The sequence below is a fragment of the Loxodonta africana genome, chromosome 25 (genome assembly GCF_030014295.1).
Source record: "Loxodonta africana isolate mLoxAfr1 chromosome 25, mLoxAfr1.hap2, whole genome shotgun sequence".
NCBI classification, from domain to species: domain Eukaryota; kingdom Metazoa; phylum Chordata; class Mammalia; order Proboscidea; family Elephantidae; genus Loxodonta; species Loxodonta africana.
The window spans coordinates 25,874,489-25,896,975 of record NC_087366.1 but is presented as its reverse complement, the minus strand read 5'-3'; the positions used below and the strand labels follow the sequence as shown (position 1 = coordinate 25,896,975).

At 45.1% G+C, this 22,487-nt stretch overlaps 1 protein-coding gene across 1 annotated transcript in view; it reads left to right on the top strand.

Moving 5' to 3' along the window:
- Positions 1-13,557, top strand: part of BRINP2 (BMP/retinoic acid inducible neural specific 2) — a 57,645-nt gene extending 44,088 nt beyond the window's left edge. The window contains exons 4-7 of the mRNA XM_003410878.4: positions 4,078-4,183; positions 6,995-7,231; positions 9,520-9,742; positions 11,873-13,557. Coding sequence (XP_003410926.2) covers positions 4,078-4,183; positions 6,995-7,231; positions 9,520-9,742; positions 11,873-12,989 — 1,683 coding nt within the window. The 3' untranslated portion in view covers positions 12,990-13,557. The remainder of the gene's footprint in view (positions 1-4,077; positions 4,184-6,994; positions 7,232-9,519; positions 9,743-11,872) is intronic.
- Positions 13,558-22,487: the final 8,930 nt, after the last annotated feature.

Sequence of the window (22,487 nt, the reverse complement as noted above, 5' to 3'; positions counted from 1 at the left end):
CTTAAAAAAAACAACTTGTCCGAATTCTTCACTACAGCAGCCTGGGACCCAATTTGCAGCTCTTTTAAGCACACTCGCCATCAGCTGTGCTCTCCCTGCACAGCTCTATTGCTTACAAATCGAAGCCCGTTTTCCTGGGCTCTTAGCTTTCCAGGTGTCCCTCCAGGTAGGAAGAGAGTAGTGGGGGGAGTGGACGGTGGGGGAAGGATAGCAGGTTCTTTGGAATGAGGGTTCACAGGCCTTGTATTTATGAAAATTGGACGCGCTAATGAACCTGAGATCCATCAGGGCTTTCTGAAGGCAAGACAGGCACTGTCAACAAACCAATTAGCACACAATTATTTTCCCTTTCTGAGAGCTTATCTGAGGTGCTCTTTGAAAGTATATGTCCCTGAGTGAACTGCACTTTCCGTTACCTCTGTGGGCCCTCTTCATAATATGCTGGAGCTTTCTGCTTCTTCTACAGAGAAAGGTGTGGGGCTCTCTTGACCAACCCTCCAGAGACTCCAGGGCTTTCATCCCTTGGGGGTCTCAGGTCATCCTGCTGACTCAAGTCAGTGCTCGAGCAAAATCTACACAGGGACCCTCTCTAGCACCCTCCCTCCTTCTTACCTCCTTATTTTTAGGGAGGACAGGGATGGTTTCAGAGCAGGATGGCAATGGAAAGAGTTATGGCTTTGGGAAGGACCAAGTGAAACATGAGTGGACTTTTCTCATACGTGGAGATTGGGCTTCAGATGCTCCCCCTAAATGGAAATGAACATGGGATCCCGGCCTTTGTCTCTTCCTCATTCCCATCCTTGTGCCGCAATTTAGCAAGGTGAAGCTACTCACACATTTTCAATGACTTACCAATTGATTATCCTCTATTGGAACTGATCTTTGGAAAAAGCAGAGGAAAGGTTTAAAAAAAAAAAAAGCACACAGCCAGTTCCAAAGTGCTAACCAAGATGGTGGGCAGATGGATTGGTGGTAGGTAATGATGGGTTAGAGATAAAAGAGAAGACAGGAAAGCTCGTATTGTGGCTGTTCTGTGACACCTCCTACTCCTTGGGAGATGTCCTACTTCTGTATAAGGCTTGTTAGCTCCCTCTCAGCCTGGATCTGGTGCTGGTGAGGGACCAACTTAGGTTGGGTAGATAGAAAAGCCATGCAGAGCTCAGCAACAATGGTGGCCAGGTTACATGGAGGCAAAGACAGGCAAATCTCCTAAATACCTGACCCCACTTCTGCCCTCAGCTCCAAGACAGACAGACTTTCCCAGAATAGCAAGACTAGTCCTTACCAGGGATTTTAATAATGTAAAGAAGAGAAGGTTTCACCCTGAAGCAAGGCTGGCTTTGCCTTCCCACGCCAGCCTGACAATGAGCCAATCACCCACTCACTCAATAGAGACATTATTCAGAGCCTATTGTCCACCTATAGGGTCACTATGAGTCGGAATCAACTCGGTGGCAGTGGGTTTGGTTTTTCGGTTTATTGTCCAGCTGTGGAGGGAGGCAGGACTTTGTGTAACAGAATATTCGGATTATATAAATATTTCCACTTATCTATTATAGCTCCTTACTGGGAGGGACTGTGTCTCATTCATCAGTGAGTTCCTGATGATCCTTGAATATTTGTTAAAGGAATAAATGAGTGAATGAATGAAAGACAGAAAAAAATAAAAAGAGAGGACAGGAGGGAGGGAGGGAGGAAGGAAGGAAGGGAGAAAGTGTTGAATGAATCCCAGTCCTGCAAGTAACTAGCTGTATGACCTTGAATAAGTTATTTAAACTATCTGGGCCTTTCTTATCTGTAATATAGGGATAATACTGCTGATTTCAAGCCAATACAATTTCTTTTGCTCCATCTTAGGCTTCTAAGAACAGGTAAGATTACTAAAATATACTGGATGGACTGGTCTAGTTAAAAGCTTGGCTGCTAACCAAAAGGTTGGCCGTTCGAATACACCAGCTGCTCCCTGGAAACCCTACCAGGCAATTCTGCTCTGTACTATAGGGTCACTGTGAATCGGAATCTACTCGATGGCAAAAGGTTTATGGTCTATTTTGAATACTTATTTTTAAGAGTGCTGGAGTCTAAAGGGATTTAAACTCACTTAATTTCTGCAGCCCTTTGGCCTGATGTCTCAGGAGACAGAAGGGGTATTGGACTGAAGTCTTCTAAGAGCTCCCAAGTTAAACTGCTTCTGCGTCTACTACTGAGCAGCTCTGTGGTCTTGGGTACTGTAACTCTCTGAACCTTGGTCTCCTCCTCTGGAGAGTAACTGGAATGAATTTGTCTCAAAGTGTTACTGTGAAGATAAACAGGATGATCTCAGGGGAAGAACTCGTTAAACTAGATAAGTTGTTGCTGCTTTTGTTGTGGTTTTGGTCCCATTCTTCATTCAGGCTGGGTCTATTGCCACCCACTGGCCCTGATCTGGAATGACCTCTCCCTCTGCTTCCACTCCTACTCCTAGGCCAATTTACAACTTATCTCCTCCATGAAGCCTTCTTGGACTACTCTAAGCTATAAGAATCTCTCCTATCTCTCTCGCCAGTAAATCTTTGAATCAGTATCGCACCACCTCTCATGTGATTACTGTGCGCCATGTGTATTTTTTAATGTGGTGGGTATTTTTTAGTATACCAAAATCCCTTTGAGGAAGTCACTTACGCTTCAGTATTCACCATGGAAACCACCAGGCTGCTGGACGTATACTGTATGTACTTTCGAGCCTGCCTGTTATAGTTAATGCTGCTCCTTCTCCTTCTTCGAGTACCTTCCATCCCTTCTCTACCTGTCGTCTTTCTACTTATCCTCAAAGCCCAACTCAGATGGTGCCTTCTCTGCTCCTTCTCCCCTGATTTGTTCTCAGAGCTCATTACAACATATTGCTGCTGCCTCAATTCAGAAGTGTATTAGTTGTGTATGGATCTAACTCTCCCACAGGATGTAACCTCCTGGAGGTGGGAGTACATCATGTGTTCATCTTTGTGTCCCCTAAAACATTCTCTCATTCATTGAGTACCTACCTACATATGCCAGTCACTGTGCTAATTGCTATCAATAACATGGCGAACCAAACAGATATGAGCCTGCCTGCCCCCATAGAGCCAATAGTGTGTGGAGGACCCAGACATTCATCAGATACTCATACAGAAGGACGCAAAGCTGCAACTTGAATGCCCTCTGCAAAGCAGCAGTGCCTGGATTTAGGAGAGGGGGTTGGAGGTGTCACTGCTGACTTCCTTGAAGAACTCAAGAAAGGCGCTCTATGAATGCTTGATGAATTGTATGTAATTGAACAGTGGCTGCTCAATAAATACTCGTTGATTGGTTGATTGATTGTTGGCAAAGTCTTTGGAGATCCTGAGAAGAAAGGGCTTCCAGGCCCATCATTCTTGTTACGTAATTATTTCAGTGCATTTAAAGCTCCCCATTTTTCATCTTATACTTTAAACATCAGAGAAAATGGATGGGCCAACTTTATAATATTTTTAAATGACTTGCTGGTGTTTTGGAATATTACATGGCTATAAGAGTTTATGTATATTTAATATACTTATTAAAATATGCAGTAAGCCTATGCCTGATTTTCTCTAAGGACTTCTCAGTGCCAAGGTGGGACTTTAATGTTTAATACTAATAATAATACTTATAACTCATATTTCTCTAGTGCTTTTTGCCTTCAGGATCCCAAAACCCCGTGAGCACCACATCAAATGGGTGCAGCTGGGCTCACCTAGGAGAGGAGAAGGGGTAACTCCAGCTTAAAGGTCTCACCCCTCCTCCAAATTCCTCTGCCTACATTTATGTAATTTTCTCCTCCCACTCTTAACTTCCCTTTGGCTCCCTCTGAAAGGCAACCACTTGTGGACAATTACTGCCACCAGCTACACACCATAGATACTCCCTGTCTCAGAGCATGAAGAAAAGTGACCTTATGCTCCTGGAGTAGGAAAAGTACATGATCTTTGGTTAATCAAGTACAGGACACAGAGACTAAGACTAGACGACTCAAGCAGGAAAGTCCAAAGGGGAAGTCTCCACTTGTCATCTAAATCCACGCTCTACCACTTCTTTCTCTAGGTCACGGAGACAAGGACTGGTCCTCTGGGCTGCAGCAACTATGACAATCTGGACTCGGTCAGCTCTGTCCTGGTGCAGAGTCCAGAGAACAAAGTACAGTTACTAGGTAAGCAGCAACTTGATGTTTTTCATGCCTTTCATGCTTGGTGAAAACCGGGATCACTAAAGGGCAGGAAAAAGTCCTGCCTACCCCACCTGGCCAAATCCTTCTTAAGAACTACCAAGACTTCTGAGGCCTGTGACAACTTTTCATTATTCTTTTGAGAAAATTTATGACTTAGTTTGACCTATACCTAAGACTCTTGCTTATGTATTTGATGTCCAAATATGACGTTCTATCCCTATTCCTTCCCAAGACCTCTGGCACTATCCTATTAAAAAAAAAAAAAAAAAACACCAAACCCACTGCTGTCGAGTCGATTCAGACTCATAGAGACCCTATAGGACAGAGTAGAACTGCACCACAGAGTTTCCAAGGAGCGCCTGGAGGATTTGAACTGCCGACCTCTTCTTGGTTAGCAGCTGTAGCACTTAACCACTACGCCACCAGGGTTTCCACTATCCTATCAGGAACATCATATTTATCCTTATAAGCCTTAACCTTGATGATTTCCTTTGTTGCTCAAAGAACCCTCTGCTTTACCCTAATGGCACAATGGCACATTGAGGAATAACTTGCCTTTGCAGAGTGGTTATGTGGCTACCACCTGTAGCTCAACTAAGAGTTATGTAGCCTGTGGGAATATTGGCTACTTTAGCCATAGCCTGTTCTCTGTTGTTAGTCTGTGATCTTCTGTGGGCAATCAGGAGAAGAGTTTGCAAGGACTGGGAGCCTTGATTGGAGGCAGAACAAGCAAAATGAGGAATAAAAACAAAAGGGAATTACACTAAATCTGGAGCCTAGGAGGTACTCAGCTCCTGTCCTCTGTTCCCCTCTGGTATCCTGGGGCCAGGGATATGCAAATTGATTCACACAGAGCTCTTTGGCAGTAGGAAAAGTTCATTTTACTTAAGGCCTAACCGAATTGGACTCTGTTTAAGATATTATTGTCCCAGCATTATAAAACCATATCAACAGGATCTAAGATTACCAGTTTTCCAGGCTATCTGAGCCAGATGCAACCCACTGGTGCCTCAGAAATTAAAGTATATGTGATAAAGAGGAGTAAACAGCTCCTATTTTTTTAGAGCTTCCTAATGCAACTAGCATCCTTCTTCTCCTACGTCCCTGGATAGTCTGGGTTTGCATCTGGAAATTAGTGATGAGTAAAGTTCAAAATGTCTGCTGGTTCATTTGGAATAGTTTATGCCATTTAATTTTATAGCCCATCACTCATGCAGACATTGCTCGGAGCACTTATTTTATGGCAGTGGAAAATGTTATGGTAAGGAGGAGGGAAGTAATGGGGGAGGTAAAAGGGAAAGACTCAGAGAGGGGTGAGTGTTGAAAGCAAAGAAGTGAACAGGGTGTGTGGGGAGGCTGCTCAGTCACCACTGTGGGCACAATGTTAAGACAGGGAAATTTGGGAGCAGCTTTGGAACAGGAGGTAGACCTCAAACAAGCACAACGAACACCCACTGCTGCTGGCAATTTTAAGAAATGTTTTGAGGTCTGCCAAAACTGGGATATACGCTTTGGGCTGTCTGATTCCATGCCAAGGACAAGGGCAAGGGGGTGAAAATAAAGAGCTGGCAGACATTTGAGGAAAGGGGAGCATATCATACCCAGAAGTCCTCAAGTCCCTCACTCTTCTGCCACATGGTCTCATAACTGAGAAGGTCTTATTGGAGACTTTCCTGCAAGTCTGACCTTGAACACAGCCCAGGCTGTATCTTTAGTTTACCCCTTGGTAAGCTTCCAACAGCTGCCCTATGTATGGCTTGAAACCAACTAGGAATATGTTTTGCTACTATGTGGCCAGCACAGGGTAAACTGATATACACCACAGATGGGTGGGAAAACGGAAGCTTGGAGCAATTTAGCAGATTATATCCAAGATTACAGGAAGCTAATTGGAAAAGTAGAGCTGAAAGCCATTCATATAAAGACAGGTCTGACTGATCCTGGGGTATCGACCACAATCCTATATCCTAATCTCATTAAGAGTTAAATCATATTGTGATGGGGCAACCAGTCCTAGTTATAAAGTATGACCTAATGGGAAAAGAACAGGGTCTGATACCAAGCAGACTTCACAAGCACTGCGACCTTAGGTAGGTTCCTTATGGTCTTTGGGCTTTGGTTTCTTCATCTTTAAGAGCCTCAGGACGACTATGAGTGGTACTTGCAATCGTATGTGGAAAGTACTTGGCATTGTGCCTGGCCACTGTATGCCCACAATACCTTTCTCTCCTAACTAGCCCAGCCTCCTTGGTCTTTGGGGCCGGGTGGGAAGCCCACAATGATCAGCATCCAGTAACTTCTCAGGATGGCTACTGCTAATCCCAATTAATCAAGACTTGATGGGCCTTTTGCTTTGCCCATCAAGCAAAGCAAAAGGCTATTGGAGGCAAAGCAAAAGGCCCATCAAGTCTTGATTCCTCCCCCATGAGGGCTGTATGATCTGGTTTTATCTGAAACATCTTCCCTTCTCTAGTCTAGAAATGCCGATGTGCAGCCAATAAGCCTATTCTTATGATATGCATGCTCTCAATTTGGCTGATGCGAGGGGTTCGGCTAAGCCTTAGGCTTTGATGTTCTTCACGTGCATTTCCAGATCCTCCCCCATCTGTCGCTGGGGTAGCAGTAAGCCTCTCTCACAACCAGCTCAGCAGGATCAGGCCCTGGGGCGACCGTTCTTGTGTCCAGGATGCACAAGTCAGCAGAATGCCAGCTGCAGCTCCTGCAACCTTGGGTGTGGGAAACTGAGGCCCCACTGGTTCTGCCCAAAGATTCCCTGACACGTCCTTTCCCCAGGCCTGCAGGTGCTGCTGCCCGAGTACCTGCGTGAGCGCTTTGTGGCCGCGGCTCTCAGCTACATCACCTGCAGCTCCGAGGGCGAGCTCATCTGCAAGGAGAATGACTGCTGGTGCAAGTGCGGCCCCACCTTCCCTGAGTGCAACTGCCCTGACGCCGACATCCGGGCCATGGAGGATGGCCTGCTGCAGATCCAGGACTCCTGGGCCACTCACAACCGGCAGTTTGAGGAGTCAGGTGAGCAGCCAGCAGGCTGAGAATCCTTCCCTGTCAATGTGAGGTGGCTGCAGGGTACAGGGCACAACAAGAACATGAGAAACTCGGCTTGATCCTGGCTCTGCCACTTACTGCCTCTGTGACTTCAAGTGGGTTCTATGACCACCACAAGTCTCATTTTCTTTTTTTTTTATTCATATGTAAAAGAACCTACTACCTACTTAAGAGATGTGTTTTAAGGACTTAATAAGCTAAGTAAATATCCTTGGGGCCAAAGGACTTGTCTAACTTGCTGGTCACTGATTCCACAGCGCCTAAGATGGTACCTGGCACCTAGTGTGCACAATAAATATTTGTTGAATTCATGAAGCACACAGAACGGTTCTAAGGGGCAACTGGTATGTGCTAGTTATTGTTTGTTGCTGTTACAATGAATATCAACGCTGCTTTGAGGCCTGGATTCAGAGGGTGTGGATTTGCAGCCTGGCTCTGTTACTGATCAGCTTTCTGACCTTGGATTAGCCATGTCCCTTCTCAATGCCTTCGTTTCCTCATCTGTTAGACAGGGAAAGTGATAACAATAGGTGGATGGAAGGATCCTATGGGATAATGTAGATGAAATGAAAGTATGAAAAAATCTGCATGGTATATTCATAAATTGTAACAGTAAATGAACGATAGTTATGTGGCTAAATCTCAAAAATACAACATTGGATTAGAGCAAGCAAGATGAAAAAGATTATGTTCTGTGTAATATTACTGATATGATGTTAAAAAAAATGCTAACCAATACTCTAGATCTTCTGTGGATAAATATATTTATGTGATAATCATAAATAAAACATCCAGGAGAGTGGTTACCTCTGGGTAGAGAGCCAAGGAACAGTGAGGGCCTTTAAGTATACTTGGTTTGCCTGATTTCTTAAAAATAAAAACAACCTAAAGCCGGCGTGGGAAAATGGCAGAAGCTCGATGGTGGGCACATGGGAGTTCATCCTGTTATTCTCTCTGCTCTTCTGTATGCTTAGGTGTTTCATAAAAACAACTATGCACATGTTAGTTGTTAGTGCCCACCTTCTCCAATCTTCTGAGAGGATGAGGAACCAGGTATTTGAGAAATCAGAATGAGCTGAGGCCCTGAGTGTGTCCATGTCAAGTCCTAGACAAGGCACTTAGTAACTAAAGGGAATATCACATTCCAATTTCCCAAGCCCAGGAGCCTTGAGCAAATGGCAGTGAGGTACGTTTGATAACCCTTAAACCAGTTGCCATAGAGCCAATTCCAACTCATGGTGGCCCATGTGTGCAGAGTACAACTGTGCTCCGTAGGACTTTCAAGACTATGCTGTTTTCAAAACAAATCACCAGGCCTTTCTTCTGAGGTGCCTCTGGGTAGATTCGAACCTCCAACCTTTTAGTTAGAAGTTCAGCCCTTAACCATTTGTGCCACTAAGGGACACCCCATAACCCTTAAACATGTGGGAAATGACTTCAAACTTTCACACTATCAGTTACTGCTAACAAGTAAAGGAGGGTGCCCAGACCTCCACCAGGAGAGATTTGGGAGCTGTGGAACCTAATAAAAGCAGAACAGATAACAGAGACCAGAGCATGAGTTCAGGAGAATGCTGTGTTCAGGAAGCTCTGGGAAGAACTCAGACTTGCAGTTGGAGCCTAGAATTAGGAAATTTGTTCCTGGATTTATTGCAGAAGAGAACAGGTATCTGGACAAATGTTGAAGTTGGAAAGAGAGGAAGGGTATCTTAAAGAGTCAGAGAGAATGACATGGAGGGAGAGGCTGGTCTCAGAGGGCTGGTTGCTGGGAAAGATTTCCGAGCTGGGTGCTGATCTTTCCTCCATGTCCATATTTGCCCAACTGTGTGCACGTCCACCTTTATGACAGTTTCACAGCTTCCCTAATGGGGCTGCGGTGTCATTGAAAAAGGTTGGCCTAAGACTGTGCTGTGTATGACTCATCAGGAGGGGTAAGAGATGTGTCTAAGGTCATAACCAAAAGCAAAATCTCTAGCCCCTCAAATGGTGACAGAAATCTGCTTCTAAAATTCAGAAGCGTATTAAGGGCAGGAAAGATGGGAAAGAATTCCAGAGCCATATGTTATGGCATGTGAATTATATCTCGATAAATCTGTTTAAAAAGAGGGGCAGGCCTGAGAGTGTGGGTGGGAAGCCTCCTTCCTTGGGCAGTGACTCAGTAGGGCCAGCTGGGCATGGGGGAGTACCCGCCACCCGCCCCTCCCAGGGCTCTGCGTAGCTCCCTTTCAGCTCAGCCCCTGTGTTCATGCCCACAGAGGAGTTCCAGACCCTGCTGAAAAGGCTGCCGGAAGACCGGTTCCTGAACTCCACAGCCATCTCCCATTTCTGGGCCATGGACAACAACCTCCAGCACCGCTACCAGCAGCTGGGAGCCAGCTTGAAAGTGCTCTTCAAGAAGACCCATCGGATCGTCCGCCGGCTCTTCAGCCTCTGCAAGCGCTGCCATCGGCAGCCTCGCTTCCGCCTGCCCAAGGAGAGGTGAGCATCCCCAGGTGGCAGAGCCAGGGCCAGCACCTCCCCAGCAGCTGCTCAGCACGGGAGAAGCCTGTGTCCACCTCTCTCCAGCAAGAGACTTGGAGTGACCCACAGATTGCCTTTACGATTCTCCTGCTGTGCTGACCTGCTCCTGTGGGTGTGTCTGAGTTAGAAGACAGAGAGAAAAAAAGAGAGACTCATTTTACTTTTCAATAAATTATAGTAGATCCAAATGTTATTCTAATAATACTCTTAATCTCACTCAGTTCCATTTTATTAAGTTTTTTAGGAATGAGAGGGGTGGAGTTAAAGCGCGCAGGCCAATTGCATATGATGAGAAATAACATTGTATCATTTCAATTTTCAATCAAGTCTTCTGCTCTGAGTCACAAGCACAAAGAAAGCTGAGACCCAGTGCCGTTGAGGACAAAGTGGGCTCTCACTCATTCATCTATTTGTTCAACCAGTTATTATTAAGTCCGTATTGCATACTCTAGTATTAAGCAGGAACAAACAAAAACAAAAAAACCCCGTTGCCTTCAAGTCGATTCCGACTCATAGTGACCCTATACGGCAGAGTAGAAATGCCCATAGCGTTTCCAAGGAGCGGCTGGTGTATTTGAACTGCAGACCTTTTTGGTTAGGAGCCGAGCTCTTGACCACTGCGCCACTGGGGCTCCCTACTATTAAGCTGTATGGGATATTAATAAATTTGGAAGATTTAACAAGCACACTGAAACATCCAACCAAAAAAAATCAAACTCTGTGCCATCGAGTTGATCCCGACTCACAGCGACCCTATAGGACAGAGTAGAACTGCCCCATAGAGTTTCCAAGGAGCACCTGGCGGATTCGGACTGCCGACCCTTTGGTTAGCAGCTGTAGCACTTAACCACTATGCCACCAGGGTTTCCCACAGAAATATAGAAGCTAGAAAATTATAAATACGTGGCAGCCACTTAAAGGGCACGATACCATTTCAACAAACTTCCCACGTAGAGTTCAGGGACATTAATTATATTCATCATGTTGTTCAGTCATCACCCTGATCCAGTCCCAGATTTTTCCGTCACCCTTAATGGAAGTTCAGTATTTTGTTACATATGTATTTACCACTATAAAATAAAATAAATAAACATTGAACTGTTTGGGGGAAAAAAAAGGCACACTGTATCTTGGAACACGACCTGCTAGAGACAAATGCCAGGGAGGAAAGCCTCCTTGGAGAAGAAAGTCATGGCCAGATTGTGAGGGAAGAGATGGAAATGGCCTGGAGCATGATAGGCGGGACAGCCTTTCAGGCAAGGGGAGCTGCCTATACCAGAACCCAGAGATGCGACTCAAACTGAGGCACAGGGTAAGAAGGGAAGGACAGGCCAGCAAAGATTTTGGAGAAAGGTTCACTGATTTTTTTTCAATAAATATTCATGTCGATGAATGATACAATGTCCCTGCTCTCCTGGTGTTTAAAGGGAAGCAGTCTATGAATAAGTCAACAATGATTTTAGCTCTTGATAATTGCTGTGGATTAAATAAAAACAGGGTGATGTGGTAGAAGAGGGGTCAGGTGGCTTTTTTGAAAGGAGGGCCAGGGAGGGCCTCTTTGAAGAGGTTACATTAAGAAATTGATATCTAAATTGAAGAGTGAGTCAGCCATAGAAAATATCTTCTCTTGGTGGAAGAGTGATAGAACCAGAGGAAATAGACAGAAACGGTGAAATGGGGATGGAGTTGGCATGAGTTGGAAAGCTTGGAGAGCCAGGTGTTGGAAGACCTTATTCAGCAGGCTGAAAACCTAGATTTGATTCCATAGATGTTGGAGAGTCTCTGTAGGATTTATAAATAAGGGAGTAAGGCAGTACTGGGGATTGATGAACTTGCCTGCTTCCATACAAGTTTGATGTCAGGTATTTATGGTGCCATCCATCAGACACAAGAGTTCCAGGCTTTACTCAATCAGTCCAAAGTGGAACACTGGGGTTTCCATCATTCAGAGAGGCACTAACATACTTGGGGCTTTTATCCTCTTCATTGCACTCCCTGCCTATTGGTCAGTGTCCTGCTACCCTCAGGGTGGATGGCATTGTACGACTTCCTTTTACTCTTGCTTCGTTTTTATCTCCCCTCCTCAAGGCCCTTGTCCTACTGGTGGAACCGAATCCAGTCCCTCCTCTATTGTGGAGAAAGCACCTTCCCTGGCACCTTCTTGGAACAGAGCCACAGCTGTACCTGCCCGTATGATCAATCTTCCTGCCAGGGCCCCATCCCATGTGCCTTGGGTGAAGGGCCAGCATGTGCCCACTGTGCTCCAGACAACACCACACGCTGTGGGAGCTGCAACCTGGGCTACGTGTTGGCCCAGGGGCTATGCCGGCCAGAGGTGGCTGAGTCCCTGGAGAACTTCCTGGGATTGGAAACAGATCTGCAGGACCTGGAGCTGAAGTACCTGCTGCAGAAGCGGGATAGCCGCATAGAGGTGCACTCCATCTTCATCAGCAATGACATGCGCCTGGGAAGCTGGTTTGACCCTTCCTGGAGGAAGCGCATGTTGCTCACACTGAAGAGCAACAAGTACAAGCCTGGGCTGGTGCACGTGATGCTGGCCTTGTCTCTGCAGATCTGCCTCACCAAGAACAGCACCCTGGAGCCTGTCATGGCCATCTATGTCAACCCCTTTGGGGGCAGCCACTCTGAGAGCTGGTTCATGCCCGTGAATGAGGGCAACTTCCCTGACTGGGAAAGGACTAACGTGGATGCAGCTGCCCAGTGCCAAAACTGGACTATCACCTTGGGGAACAGGTGGAAGACCTTCTTTGAGACAGTCCATGTTTACCTACGGAGCCGCATCAAGTCCCTGGATGATAGCTCCAATGAGACAATCTACTACGAGCCTCTGGAGATGACGGATCCCTCCAAGAACCTGGGCTACATGAAGATCAACACCTTGCAAGTCTTTGGTTACAGCCTTCCCTTTGACCCAGATGCTATCCGGGACTTAATTCTCCAGCTTGACTACCCATATACTCAAGGTTCCCAGGACTCTGCCCTCTTGCAGCTCGTTGAGCTTAGGGACCGGGTGAACCAGCTGTCTCCACCCGGCAAAGTCCGGCTTGATCTTTTTTCCTGCTTGCTCCGGCATCGGCTTAAGCTGGCTAACAATGAGGTGGGCAGGATCCAGTCCTCCCTGAGGGCTTTTAACTCTAAGCTGCCAAACCCCGTGGAGTACGAGACAGGCAAACTCTGTAGCTAATGGGGGGCCCACTCCAGTGTTGGGCAGGGAAGAGGTCTGCAAATCTGGGGTGTAGAGATAATTCAAGCCTTCACCTTAGTGCCAACAGGGTGCCTCCATGAGACTTTCAGCACCCAGCAGATGGGACCTTGAGGCTTGGACTGAAGCAGGCGGGAGAGAAAGAAACAGCCATTACACACACACACACACGCACGCACACTCACCACACGCACATGCACACACTCCCTCTCAACCTCCCACACACACACGCGCTCCCACAGGGAGGCTACAGCTCAGCAGCTTCGAATCTGTAAAGTCGTGGCTTTCTTAAATGAATGCAGTGGAAGGAGAGGAGTCAAGGGAGAGATTAAGAAAAAGAACCAGCCAAACCATGAAACAAACAAACAATTCTTAAAAGTGACACTTGTTATGCAAGAAAGCAAGAAGGGACAAAAACGGGAGGGGTGGAAGCTCCTCCTCACCCTCTGTGGAGTCACTTTTGTATTCTTTTTAACCAGATTTCTTACAATGTCGCTGTTTTGTGATTCCCCACATTGGTTCTTACTTTTTGTATGCTGCCGCCTCTGCGCCTCCTGTTTGTGGACTGCTCCTCAGAGCCTGCTTCCTGAGGAAACGTGAGAAATGAACCCATAGAGGAGTGAGAAGGGCAAGCAGGTGGCCTTGCTGCCCTTCCTTGCCTCTCTCTCTCTCCAGCTCCCTTATTTCCTCAGCCTCCCGGGTTTTAGGGCCCTGGCTTGCTCCACGTTCGTTCTTCTCGTGGTTTGTCCAGCTGCCTCTTCCAGTGGCCCCCAATCTATCTACGAAAGCAGCACTGTCAAGTTAGTGAGCGACAATGTATAAGGAAATGTTCTTTTTAAAAAAACAAAAACAAAAATATTTATTTTGTGATTGTTTTCCTTGTCAATCTGCTCCAGTCACATGAAATCTGAGTAAAAATTTACCTGGTTTAATATATTTTTTAAAAAGGCCTTTTTTTTTTTTTTTCCTTTGAGAGAGAAGACAAAAAGAACATAGATCGCTGAGTTGCCTGGAATTCTTTTTTTTTTCTTTAATTGCTATGTTTGTGAGATGTGAGTGTCCATGGATGGAGGATATTGCTGTGTGGGAGGGTGGTTGATTAGTGTATACACAAATGAATGCATGCCTGTGTTGACTGCGGGGTGTGTGTGTATGTGTACATGAGAGAGAGTGTATTTGAATAAGGAATGAAGCCACACTCCCCCAGAGAGGTATCTGTCTCCTCCCTTCATTTTTTTCCTAAGTATGAGGTCAAGCACAGGTGCTACAACCAGAAGGTCCCTATGAGGAGAGTAGAGTGAAAGTTCTTGCTGACAAGGGGAACTCTAGCCTTTGTGCTGAAACCAAAGGCTGCTACCAGGCCTCCTCTTTGCCTTCCCTGCTGCTGGCACCAGGAGAATTTCCCAATCCTTTGCATCTTATGGGCTGGGATGACCTTTTGGGGAAACTGGGAGAAATACAGATGTGGCATTTGTTTCCTCCACCACTTTCCCCAACCAACAAGCAGGTTTGACAGATGCCACACAGAGCAGTAAATCATTTCCCCTTTAGTGCCCTCCTCCAGGTGCCATAAGAATCACTTCCTAGGATATCTTTTGGAGACCTACTTCTCTATTTTCCACGTTCCAAGGACAATGGATAGGCACGACAACCCCCATTTTATTGAGGTGAAAGTCACCACATAAATACTAAATATTTCATTCCCTACCTGTGGTACATCTCAGCTGGTATAGAATGAACCGGGAGACAAAGAGAGGATAGTCATGCCTCTCTGCCCAAAAGCCTTCTAGGTTTATTGCTGCACAGAGAAGAATTTGGCATTATATTTACTCATTGCACCATCTTTCAACCTAGGAGACTTGGAATCTTTAGTAGATGAACATTTCTTTCTTCACAACTCCCCTAAAAGCATCTAGGGTAGGAATGCAGACGGAGGAGAAGATCTAGAGGTGAACACAGATACTGGCTGCCTATTTCTGGTTCGGTCCTTGCTTTGCTTTGGGAAGTTTGTACCAAGCTCCTCACCTGTGGGAGATGGAATTGGCAGATGTCATCTTCATCAACAGGAGTGTTGAAATGTGCCAGAGGAGGGTGCTTTTAGTAGAAAGGTGGCTGGGAATGGTGGGACGGCTTTGACAGTTCTCAGTGATGGGGTTTGAGAGGTGTTAGGTAGATATTAGAGCCTGGGTTTAGCACTCTGAGTGTGTATATCTACATGTTGCAGGAATGGGTGCGTGGAGTTAAAGGCACACTTTTAGGTAGCAGTCAACTGCCTTGCACTGCAGCATTCAGAGTGGGGAGGAATGCAGTTGAGATTGTATTTTGCACAGTTAAAGTTAGCAGTGTGCAGCCTCAGGAAATGGACGTGATAGCCCCTATGGAAAACGAGTCAGTATGTAAGGGCTCATGACCCCACCTGACCCAGTTCCCAGTTGTGCAGAAGGATGGAGAACTCAGCCATCAGCCTCTGAATCAGAGACCAGATTAGGGGGAAGCACACCTATGGATTCTTTAGGTAGATGCTGCATTTCTTTATCCTGGCTCTCCATCATGGGAGGCCTTTAGGAAGAGGACGGTGTGGTACATTGTGGTTTTAGAAATATACACATCCAGTTACAAGGATTCCCACTTCTTGTCTTCCTGAAGTTTTAAATCACAAAGTTGATTGTGTCACCTCCATCTGAATTGTAGTATTACATGGTTCTTCTGAACCCAGATGCAAGATGTCTTGAGAGAAGGCCTAAAAGGTAGTATTAACTACAGCAGCAACAATGTTTATCTTTGTCCTACTTATCTGTTGTCTCTGATGGATACCTGACTCCTCTGTGTTGGGACACTGATGAGGTGTCTGGTGCTGAAGAGCTTGTATCAAACCAGCAGACCAAGGAATTTGCTTCTAGAAAGCAAGTGGAGGAGGAGAGCGGGGGTAGAGGATTCCTTAAGAGGCTTTTAAAGCATTGAAACCATGAATTCGGCATAGAGTTTCTCAGAAAGCTAGGCTGAGAAATGCCATGCTAAGAAAAGTCTGTCTGCAGTTGAAATTATAGCCTTAAGATCTATAATAATCAGAAAATGTGAACCATGTATTCCCAGACACTGTTGCAAATAAAAATTGTCACCGATTAGTACTGGGTTGTCAATGTTGGTGAACTCATTGTGGAATTATGAACCGAGTCATAATTCCATTCTTAATATACAGTGGATAATAACAATCTTGAATGCAAGTTTTAATTGTAACCCTAAAGAACTAATACATCAAATGCTAATCTCCCCTAATGTTCTAGACTAATACCTCTAATGCTAAATAATGTATTTAATACCTGCTGCTGATAATATAATGCTACGGTACGCAAGCATGCTCACACATCAACAGCCAGAACGTAAATGAAGATCACTTCAAATATTGGGTATTACAAATAATTCAGATCTAGTTCCTGGCTTCCTTTCAAAAAATGAAAACATTGGTCACGATGGGCAAGGCTGCCTTATGAATGGATGGGGTATCTCGCCTACAAGATATGTCCTGCCCCAAAATACACCTCTGAAGCCTATAATTTCATCATGTAAGTCTATTCACTGGCATTTTGGGGAGGTCTTTTTCTGCCATTACATTTTGGATGAAAATTAAAATACCCTTAGGAAGAAATAAGTCTTATAAGTCAGCCCACTGGCAAAATAGAGGATTGGATTTTGGGAGTTCAAAGGTCATTAGAGGTCATCCAGTTTAATCTACTCGTTTCTGGCAAGGGGCAAAAGAGGTTAAACGACTTGTGAGGCTAAATAGCTTGCCCAAGGTTGTGTCTAGTAGCAGAGTTACAAGTAGGAGTCTAATTTGGTTCTTTCTCTACCTCTCCTTGCCTATCAATGACATCTGGGTCCTGGGGGAAGGGGATTCATCTCAGGACTTAGGAATGTAGGAATGGAGAAGAGAGGACAATTTTCCAGGAAGGAGAACAAAGCTGCTAAGAAGTGGAAGTATCTTCACAATTTTCCCTATGGTTGGTTCTAGCAAATATAATCAGTTACTGTAACAGGACTGAAGTTGCTCCTCTGAGGCTGAGGAGCTTTAAGCATAGGGTAGATATTCATCCATCTAGGCTGGAGGTAGGGATGAGCTTCCTGGTTTCCTGATAACCCTATCAACTCACTGTTTTTTAATTGCAACACCCTGCCTTTCAAATTCTTCATATTTTTTATAAACCACCAATTAGAGAGTTATCTTTACAAAACTGATTATTTCTGCAAAACATCTCCCTTGTGAGGGCTGAAGGGGTCTGGGTACCACCAGCACCTAAAGACCCAGGATTGCACACTCACCATAGTAAGTACATAGCTGATATTTAGGATTTAGGGCCGTGGACAAGTAGACAAATGAGGCCAGAAGCTGCTGTACACCAAAACTCCTTCCTCCTTCCAGCAGTGGAACAAAGAGAATGAAGACTGAGGGAATTACCCGAGACACAAACCGGTGGCCTGAGTCTCTTGGCCTGACTTCCTTTACTATTGAAGATGCATTAGGCATGTTCAGGAGGAAGGGTAGGTTGGAAAATTTTGCACTTCAGGTCTGATTGGGACAAGACACACCTTTCTTCCTGCAGACCTGGCTCTCATCCGAGTTCTGTAACCGTGGATAAGTCACTCCACTTGTCAGGGCCTCAATTTACTCCCCTGTGAAAGAGGGAGTTGGATTTCCTATGGAGGCACTGGAGGTCTGTTAGCTCTATTATGCATTAAAAGCTGTGTGGCATAGGAGACAAGACCTGGATTTGCATAGTGGATTGACCAAAAAACCAAAAACCAAATGAAACCAAAACAAACCCATTGCTGTCAATTCCAACTCATGGCAACCCTATAGGACAGGGTAGAACTGCCCTATAGAGTTTCCAGCGAGTGCCTGGTGGATTTGAACTGCCAACCTTTTCGTTAGCAGCTGTACCTCTTAACCACTACGCTACCAGGGTTTCCACTTACTATTTAAGTGACCTTAATTTTTTATTTGTATTCTTACCTGTAACCCAACTGCTTCATTTCACCTCCCTAATATTTTCTTCCTTTACTTTTTCTGAACATTCACCTCTCTGCATTTTTTTGTTCCATACTTCCAACTTCCAAATTACATGTTATTCTTCAGTTCCTTAAAAGTCCGTTTCATTTCCTTCCTTCCTTCCTTCCTTCCTTCCTTCCTTCCTTCCTTCCTTCCTTCCTTCCTTCCTTCCTTCCTTCCTTCCTCCCTCCCTCCCTCCCTCCCTCCCTTCCTCCTTTCCTTCCTTCCTCTCTTCCTCCCCCCTCCTTCCCTCCATATACAAGCACTGACACTAGGCTGGTTTGGTATGTTCAAAACTGTATGGAACATGTTCCCCTACTGTGAAGAATTGCACAATATAATGGATGGGGAGATGGATAAACAAATCAGAGTGGTAAATTCTCTAGTAGAGATGTACAAAGGATTGAAGCACCAAAAGCGAGCAACATACTCCCTGGAAGAGATATTAATAATATTTGTTGTGAACCTTCTAATAGCTGTGGGAACAATGCCCCAGGTCTCCAGATACTGGACTTCTCAGTTAGAGGGAAGCACCTACCATCCAACGTGTGCCTCCTTCCTTTCTCAGAGAGCAGAGTGCCCCATCAACAGCAGCAGAGCCCCACCAAAGGCACACACAGTCTGTCTGGTCAGTGCCCTTGTTTCTGACTCCTGGGAACCATGTCAGCGCCTTGTTATTCAGCGCAAGACACTCAAGGGAGGTCTGTTTGGTAGATGAGATGCCTCCACCCTCGAGGATGCAGTGATTCTAAGACTTTCCTAGACTTCAGTGTGCATATGATATATCTGAAGATTCCAATGCTGTAGTTTTAGGCGGGGATGAAGATTCCACATTTTTAACAAGCCCCCAGGTGATGCTGCTGCTGCTAGTCCAAGGATCACACTTGGAGGACTATGCTCTTAGGAAGTATGTCTATTATCTTCCTGCAGTGCTCAGGACACTAGAACAGGAGCTTCCCAGGGAGCTGGTGCTGTTAGCTGCTGTGGGGTCGCCCCTGACTCATGGCAACCCCATGCACAACTGAAGGAAATGTTGTCTGGTCCCATGCCATCCCCATGATCCGCTGTGGACTGGCCCACTGTGATCCGTAGGGCCTTCACTGGCTGATTTTCAGAAGTAGATCACCAGGCCTTTCTTCGTAGTCCATCTTATTCTGAAAGCTCCACTGAAACCTGGTCAGCATCCTAGCAACACGCAAGCCTCCACTGGCAGATGGGTGGTGGCTGCGCATGAGGCACACTGGCTGGGAATCAAACCTGGGTCTACCACTGAACCACAGATGCCTCTCCCAGGGAGTGCAGAGGCTAGGAAGCCAAAGATGCAATCACATCTCGTTCAGAGGTGAGGAACTCTCTTAGGAAAATCTTGGCGATCTGTTGGCCTTTAATATCTCAACGAATTAGAAGCCAGGTATTTGACCTACATACACCTGTGGGATGAGAAGCAAAAGGAGAGAGAAAAGAAATAAAAAAAAAAAAAAAAAAGGAAACTTAACTAAATCAAAATTCTGAGGGCTTCAAGCTAGTTTGTTGGGTTCAAGCTAGCTTGCTTATGAATGTGTATTTACAGATAAGCAGCCCCAAAGACCAGCTGAATCATGCTGGGTGATCAAAGGTCTTTTCCCCCAAGCCTATTGGAGTAAATCCTTCAGAAGTGGGACAGGGAGTAGCTTTCACTCTACAGAAATACACATACATCAGGCAACACGATTAAATGCAAACCAGCCACGTGCAAGCACCCTGAGGCCCCAGACTTCAGACTGCTAAGGTGTTTGGAGTACCCTATTCACAGGTGAATGCCACGTACTCCCTAGGCACCTCATCTAAGAAATGAAATGATTTATTTTTGTTTTTCAGTTCTGTCCTTCTTTCCTCCAAACTGTGTGGTTACCACCCTTGCATCATTAATAAAAACAACCAGCAGAATTTATGTGGGGTCCTTCTTCCAAGGATCTCAGAACTTGGAAGAATGAATCAATCAAAATTATTTATTGACATTTGCAGCTAGGAGCTGTGGGGAATAAAGCAAGCACGTGTTTAGTATGTACGCTCTCTTAATTCAAAAGGTTGCAGGCGGCTTAGAAAACGTAACTTGGGGGGAAGCTCTACACTAAGTGAAAGCAGAAGCTACACTTTGTATGCTTTCTAGAGTCAAGCTGCCTTGGGGTTCATTCCTAGTTTATATGCTGTGAAAGGTGGGATATGTCATTTCATCTCTTTTAGCCTCAGTTTGCATACCTGTAAAAGAGGGGAAATAACGGTGTCTATTTCATTAACATCTGGTGGTGTAGTGATTAAGTGCTATGGCTGCTAACCAAAAGGTCAGCAGTTCAAATCCACACCAGGCGCTCCTTGGAATCTCTATGGGGCAGTTCTACTCTGTCCTATGGGGTTGCTATGAGTTGGAATCCACCCAACGGCCATGAGTTTGGTTTTTTTTTTGTTTATTTCGTTAGGATGGAGTCCCTGGGTGGTACAAAGTACACAGTTGTTAACTGAAAGGTTGGGAGTTCGAATCCACCCAGAATCAGCTCAGAAGGAAGGCCTAGTGATCTACTTTTGAAAAACCAGTCATTGAAAACCTGATGGAGCATAGTTCTCCTCTGACACACATGGGGTTGCCATGAGTTGGAACCTACTTGATGACAACTGGTGCTGGTGATAGCACAGGACAGGGAGCACTGGTGGTTCAGTGGTAGAATTCCAGCCTTCCATGCTGGATACCTGGGTTCAGTTCTTGGCCAAGCAACCCATGTGTAGCCACCACTCGTCTGTCAGTGCACGCTTGTGTGTTGCTAGGATGCTGAACAGGTTCCAGTGGCGCTTGCAGACTAAGATGGACTAGGAAGAAAGGCCTGGTGATCTACTTCTGAAAATCAGCCGGTGAAAACCCTATAGATCACAACAGTCCATGGGGTTGCCATAAACGGAGGGCTTGACTGACTTGATGGCACTGAACAACAACATCTCATAGGATGTTGTGACGGTAAAATAAGATAAAGCATATAAAGGGAGGAGCCAGGCTCATAACAAGTGCTCAACAAGTGCAGGTGGTCTGTATTGCATTAGGCAGTTCCTTTGTTTTGGGGGAAAAAAAGGAAAGAGAGAAAAAAAAAATGCATGTTACTGCAGAAGCAAACTTCTTCCCAGAAACAGAGAAGGATTTATCATCTGGGCCCTTACAGAAGGGTCATTGGGTAATATAATGGAAAAGGTCTTCAATTACAGTTTTGTGGAAGACATAGATAAGCCATTCAAATGGATATTTCTCACACAGACCCTCCATAAAAGCAGAGAATATAATATTACAACATAACTCATCACTGAAATGCCTCTGGCTGGCTGAGTCATGTGGTCCAGGTACATTGTTTCTGATGATATAACTTATTGCAGTCATAGAGTTTGGAGTATCTAAGAGAATGGCTATTTAACATGCCCATTAGGCTGTCTCTTTCTAATAGCACGTCTTAAGAGCACTTTTAGCAGGCACTGGATTGCAATCATTTCCTGTTTGAATTCTTTGATGGGGAACCAGGGTGTATTGCTGCCATAAAGTTTTTGGACACAGACATGAGGGAGGCTGAGTTTTGATTCTGGTTATGCTAGAGTATAAGACACAGATAGGCAGAAAGCTGGGAAGAATATTCTAAGCAGAGGGAGCAGCACACGTCTAGGCACATATACATAGACACAACGATGAGTCAGTCCAGTGTTGACATTGCACATCCAAGCGTCCTGGGCCAAGGCCTGTCATTCTTTTCTCTTTCTCCTGCTCCCCCCCACCCACACACTCCTCCTTTATCTTTTAAAAATAGCAATTTTACTGAGATACAACTCACATATCATAAATTCACTCTTTTAAAGTATGCAATTGAGTAGTTTTTATTTACAAAGTTGTTCAACCACCACCACTATGTAATTCCAGAATATTTACAGGATCCCAGAAAGAAACCCTGTATTCATTAGCAGGCATCTCCCACATCCCCTACCCTCAGCTCCTGGAAACCACTAATCTGCTTTTTTTCTCTATGGATTTGCCATTTCTGGACATTTCATATAAATGGAATCATACAATATGTAGTCTTTTGTGTCTGGTTTCTTTCACTTAGAATTTCAAGGTTCCTGTATGCTGTTGCATGTATCAGAAATTCCTTTTTAATGGGTGAGTAATATGTCATTGTATGTATATAGCACATTTTGTTTATCCATTCCTCAGCTGATGGATATTCTGGTTGTTTCCACATTTTGGCTATTATGAATAATGCTGCTATGAACATTTGTGTACACATATTTGTGTGGACATATATTTTCAGTTTGTTTGGGTATGTACTTAAAAGTGGAATTGCTGGGTCATATAGTAACTTTATGTTTAACATTTTGAGGAACCACCAGGCTGTCTTCCAAAGTGGCTGCGCCATTTTACATTCCTGACAGCA